This window comes from Oryzias melastigma, linkage group LG13, assembly GCF_002922805.2.
Source record: "Oryzias melastigma strain HK-1 linkage group LG13, ASM292280v2, whole genome shotgun sequence".
In the NCBI taxonomy this organism is placed as follows: Eukaryota; Metazoa; Chordata; class Actinopteri; order Beloniformes; family Adrianichthyidae; genus Oryzias; species Oryzias melastigma.
The window spans coordinates 14,311,151-14,317,234 of NC_050524.1; the positions used below are offsets into that span (position 1 = coordinate 14,311,151).

Consider the following 6,084-nt stretch of genomic DNA (forward strand, 5'->3'; position numbering starts at 1 on the left):
ATTAATTAATTCAACTCTTAAAAATAAATAAACATATTTTCTCTTTTGCATATAAAACATGACACAATGAAGCTACTAATAAGATTGTCACAAGAGGTTCAATAGATTAATTGAAATTGATGAAATACAGTATTTCTCTTGGTTAAACAAAACCCTCAAACTAAGACTAACAAGGTCCAACCCCAAACTAAAATAACAAAACCCAGCAGTGCAAGACTGCTGAGGACAAAGAGGAGAAAAAGAACAAAAAAAAAAAGATAAAGAAAATAGCATTTTTTAAGTATTACTTAATTAGCATTTATTTAATTGAGATTAGTTACATTAATACTGTAAATTGATGGCTGAGGTGTACCTCCTGAATGCACAGATTTTAGATGCAAAGCAAAAAATGTGATCTTTTTAGGAGCTAAAAGCACATATTGTCTTGTGCTGCACAAAAAAAAAATAATCACATTATGAGAGATGCTAGGTTATTTTTATATATTTACTTTTGTTTGTGCCCCAAAAAAGGTATAATTCATATTAATGAACGAGTATGCAGCTCATTATAGGTTTTATACCAGTCTAGGTTTGATTCTCCATTCTTAAAGTATGTGCAAGCATCAAGTATATCTGCATTTTTTACATTTTTAGTAAGCTGAATCTTTTATTCAAAACTACTTATAAGTAAGGAAGATGCACAGCGAGCAAAACTAGGTCATCTTCAGTATATTAACTCATATCTTCTGAGACCTTTATCACTATAACTTTTTCCTGCACTCATTTCCATATATTCTGCTTTACCTGCTCATGTGCTTCTGAGAAGCTCTATCTGAGCTCCTTAATGCAGACTATTTTCCTCTACATTTATTTTTTTTTTTTCTATGTGTCAACATTATTGTATAGTTTCATCTTGTCTTTAACCTGGTTTGCTTATTAAACCTGAATGTAGAGAGAAAAATAACTCACTTTTAGCCTGGAAGCTTTAAGTGTGTCAGTAACATGTTCAGAGTCAATGGGAAAGACAATAACAATTTGAATAAGGTCATATTTTAGCATGATCTATTTTGTATAATCTTGTTTTCCATGATCTAAATTCAAATGAGAGTGGTGTTTTTGCTGTAAAACAGCAGTCAGGTGTTCTGGTAATGTCATATCAAAGGCATCATTACCCCCAGCTCTCTGTTTAATGTTTGCTGTATACAAATAGTGGTTCCACTGAGTCATCACTCCACTCCCTGTTCACTTCATCAGAACTTCTGGAATCACGCAATGGTAAGTTCTGTCTTTACATTGTTGTTCTTATAATGCAAACTTTCTACTTTTGAATTTTGTCTTAGCTCTCTTAAGTAAAGTTGTAGAATGCTGTTTTAATCCTTGTTTATGGCTCCTCTGCCGTTCCCATGGTAGTCTTTTTTTTCCCTCTCTATTTTTGACTTGAGTTTCCTCTGTTTTCTAATCGTAGGTTTCTAACTGCACAGAGTTTGTCTCTGTTCTGCAGAAGTATTACCTGTCACCTGTTTATGGACTCGAGTTCTGCATCGGTTTCCCTGGCAACCTTTTGGTTATTCTGGGTTACCTTTTTTGCCTGGAGGAGTGGCAGAGTTGTAACATTTACCTGTTCAACCTGGCTATCTCTGACCTCATTTTTCTCTGCACGCTGCCATGCTTCTCCTACCTTTATTCCAATGACTTCCAAGAAACCAACATCTACATTTGCCTCATCAATCGCTATGTTTTGCACGTCAACCTTTACTCCTCCATCTTGTTTATGGTTTGGCTCAGCATGGACCGGTTCTTGCTCATAAAACACCCAACAAGGAACCATTTCCTGCTGAAACGGCGGTCAGCGTTGCTTGTGACAGGCCTGACCTGGCTGGTTGTTAACGTGGAAATTACGCCAATGATCTCTCTATTGATACAGGACTTCCAAAGAGGAAATTGGAGTGTTTGCAATGATTTTGCCAGCCTCAGAGGAGACATCAATTTGTTAGGCTACAGCTTGAGCTTAACTGTCACTGGTTACGTTCTTCCTCTGCTCGGACTTTGTATTTTTTCCCAACAAATTGCACATTTGCTCCATGCAAAGGAAAGAGTTCTCCAGTTAAAAGTGTCATACAAGCGGCCTCTGCGGGTGGTCACATCCGCCGCAGTCTTGTTTTTTATCCTCTACTCCCCCTACCACATTCTAAGAAACATCAGGATCGCATCTCAACCCCCCTGGACAAAGCTGTCTCCATGCACAATCATGAACATTGATGCGGTGTACATTTTAACCCGACCGCTGGCCTTCCTGCACAGCGTGATGAACCCTGTCTTCTACTTCTTCATGGGAGACAAATTCAGAAACCTCTTGATCTCCAAAATCAGGAAGATTGCAAACAAGAGGAAATTCAGAAGAGACCAATCATAATATAAAATATTTTAAAACTTATTCTGACATTCTGTATATGAGTAAGCTTTTTCTCAAACTTAAACTGCTTTATTTTTTTAATACGATGTGTTTAAATACTACATTTATAGGCATGTTGCATTAAACTTTATTTTAAGAGAATTTCATATTTAAGTACTATTCTTAATGACATTTGTAAGTCTTTTTGTAGCTTTTACCCATGTTATTCATAAAGAAATGGCTCTTAAGGCTGCAAAGAATGTTCTATCACTTTTACCACTGTTATTCTCTATAATTAGAGAATAAACGACATTTCAATCAATTATAAGAGCTTAAAGGGTAACCAAACCCTAGATGAACTTTTTCTTTGCTGTTGACATCTATAAATGGGGCTTTAAAAGTGCTGTCTGCTGTTCATAGCCTCATTTTTTACAAATTAAAATAACATCGTTTAATTCTTCAAAATATAGTCAAAAATCGCTGGTGTGCTGCCCCCCACAGGTTGAAAGGAGGTATTATATGGAAGCCCAAACTGTTCATAATTAAATAAATAAATACGACCTTATTCAATCAAACAACACTCCAATAAAAGTCTTTTCAATAAATAAAAAGGTCTAGAAATTGTGAAAAACCTGGACACAAAATTTTAATTGACCATTTTATTATGAAATACATCTCATGTTTGCTTTAAAACATGCTTATTATGCTAAAAATCATATTTTAACGTAATATTTTTTTAAATCATGTTGAATATTATTATAATAATATGTTTTTCCCCAGAAACTCTGATTTCAAAATCACTATTTTCCATAAAAGCTTTTTTTATTTCACATTGCTGTTTTTCAGAACGTCGTATTTATTTCATAATGACCTTCTACAGAAGAATGACACTGTCAATCACTAAAAGTGATGAAATGATTTTTAACATAATAAGCATGTTTTAAAGCAAACATGAGATGTATTTAATAATAGAATGGTCAATTAAAATTTTGTGTGCAGGTTTTTCACAGTTTCATGAACTTTTTATTTATGAAAAAAATATTTTTATTGGAGTGTTGTTTGATTGAATAAGGTCATATTTATTTATTTAATTATGACCAGTTTGGGCTTTCATAGTATTACAGTTAAATCTTGTGTTTAGTCAAACCGTGTAAGTTTCAGAAGTCTGACATCATGATCTGCAGCTCCAGTAATGATAACAGTCCTGACCCAAGCCCCGCCCCTCTGACTGGATTTTCAAATTTCTGCTGTGGGTGGAGTCAGCCTCCAACTTCCTGGTTTGGATACCCTTTAATCATTTTTTGTTCACAATTTTGTTCCATATGACTGTTTATTTTATTTTTTTGCTAGTTATGATTAAAATATACATGTATACATAAAAAAAAACTGTGAAAATTTTCCTTTAAAAAAAAAAATCTAATTCATGTTTATTTGTTCACGTTTTGTTTTGGTGTTTTCCGTCACAGTCTCACCTGGTGATAATTGTCCACAGCTGTCTTGTGTTAGGATAATTATGCTCATTGTATTTAGATGTCAGGTTGTCAGATTGCCAACTGTTATCCCCCTTTTTTTGTTTGTTTGTTTGTTTCTCTCTCTCTCTCTTTGTTTTGTCATACGTTTATTTCATTTATTAAAGCTTCAAGTTCTTGCCATCAATCCCAGCATCCAGCATTGTTGTGCTATCCAACACCACTTTCTGACATTAAGTTCACCTCCCCTAGAAGTTTATTTGCTGTTCCTTCCTCTCTGGAGAAACTTCTGCAAGTAGATTAAACATTCTTCTGCATTTTATACTCAAGATTGCTGCTTTTTAAAGCAAATTTAAATATTATCCACAGCCATTTCCAATTGCCTGTTAAAATAGACATGCTAATAGCATTGATCTAATAATCAATCACTAATAATGATAAACATTGCAAAACAGTTTACTTTTGGGCTTGAAAATTATAATTTTTATACATGTTAATGGATAATTAAATAAATTATTGATTTATTCCAATTACAAAAAAGGGGAAAAATGCAATCAGAATAACTAGAAATATTATCTATTTGCAATGGAATTATTTTTATTTATTTGAATTACGACAAAGCATATTCATTAATGTTTTAGCAAAACAAAAACCTAACTATGTCAGAAATAGACAAGCGCTGAATTACATCTGTTGTCATAAGGCAGGTAAAAGAGAAAACATATAAACATTGAACATGAGCAATTTTGACAATAAAAGACAAAAGATAAAACATATAGCTTATACAGAATACAACAGATATACATAAAGAAACAAACAAAAAAAACACTCCACAGTTTAATGCACCAGAGGGATAGTTTTAAGTGTGAGTACAAGTCTGAGTGGCTATCTTCTTGACATAATTGTTCCAAATTAATAATACATATATTTACAATTATGTGTTCAGCACTCAAATGTATCACAGGGAATCAATTGACTATAACTGCTTGAAATGGAGTGGGAAGAGATGAACTTGTATGATCCCACCCCTTAATTATTTACCGTTTTTGCAGTGTAAACATCATTTATTGTCTTTTACTCATGAGTAAAAAACAATGTTTGATTTTTTTTACTCATGTAGTGTGGGATTTCCTCTTTAAGGCAGCTTTAGATAGTCTGTGGTGTATTTTAGAATTTTAAACTTTTTTGTTACCACATCTGCTCTAAAACTGCGATCAGGGATCTCTGTTTTATTGTCACATGGTGTTTAGTCACAAACCCCATCATTTCATGTGGATTCTTCAGATGAGAGAAATGCTTTCTTTGGGTTTAGAGTTACTGAAACAATAAAAAGCACTTGAGTCAAGAAGACTGTAAGGAGGGAATAAAGGTAAAATGTGAGGGGGAAACACAAAACCCTCTGCTGAACATTACATCTAATTTGATACTGTAATTTAATAATCTGGAGTATTACATTTCCAAAACCAAATCAAAAAAAGTTAAGCGCACATTCCAATCCATAGGATCCTCACTGACTGCTGTGTGCTAACCGTCTTTCATTATTCCAACCAGAGTGATGACATTCTTTATTAAACTGAGCTGCATAAACCTTTGAAAGTCACATCGTGCACTGGAACAAAATACTTCACTAAACCCACATTTATGTTTATTTTTTAAGCAGTAGTCTAAATCTACCAAAAAGCAAAGTAATTTGGGAATTGTTTTATGTAGAAATCCTTTTGGGAATAACTCATCTATCGTCAGAAAGTCTGTTTGTTTCCCTTTTGAAATGGCACCAGATTTGTAAGAACACGTTTGTTGGATGAGCAGCATGTGGTTCACTTCCATCAAAAAAATCTGCCAAATCTGTTCTGTCAGCGCCAAGAACCTGTATTTCTGTTTGTTCTGACTCGTGTTTGGATCCTCTGGTACCCCCAGGTGATGTACAGTTGGTGTGCCTGTTGCTGTGGTGATGGTGTTCTCATCAACACACAGAATGGACTTGAGCGGTAAGGAAACTTGAAGCTTGTGTTCCATAAAATAAAGATGCAGCCATATTTGAAGTAAACCCAATTAGCCCAATCGAAAACAAGCTGATTTCAAAGAGCCTGACTACCAAAGCCATTTGCATAATTTTCACCAATACATGCACTTGTTGAGCCTTGATTCAGCAAATCGTTGGATCGTAAGGTCAAAGTGTAAAGAAGACGGTGAGAGTGCTTTGTTAAATGCTGCATTGAGAGAGAAACACCATGATGGAGGAAG

At 34.3% G+C, this 6,084-nt stretch overlaps 1 protein-coding gene across 1 annotated transcript in view; it reads left to right on the forward strand.

Moving 5' to 3' along the window:
- Positions 1-2,862, forward strand: part of LOC112149357 (succinate receptor 1) — an 8,401-nt gene extending 5,539 nt beyond the window's left edge. Inside the window, exon 3 of the mRNA XM_036214959.1 lies at positions 1,445-2,862. Coding sequence (XP_036070852.1) covers positions 1,445-2,392 — 948 coding nt within the window. The 3' untranslated portion in view covers positions 2,393-2,862. The remainder of the gene's footprint in view (positions 1-1,444) is intronic.
- The last annotated feature ends 3,222 nt before the right edge of the window (positions 2,863-6,084 follow it).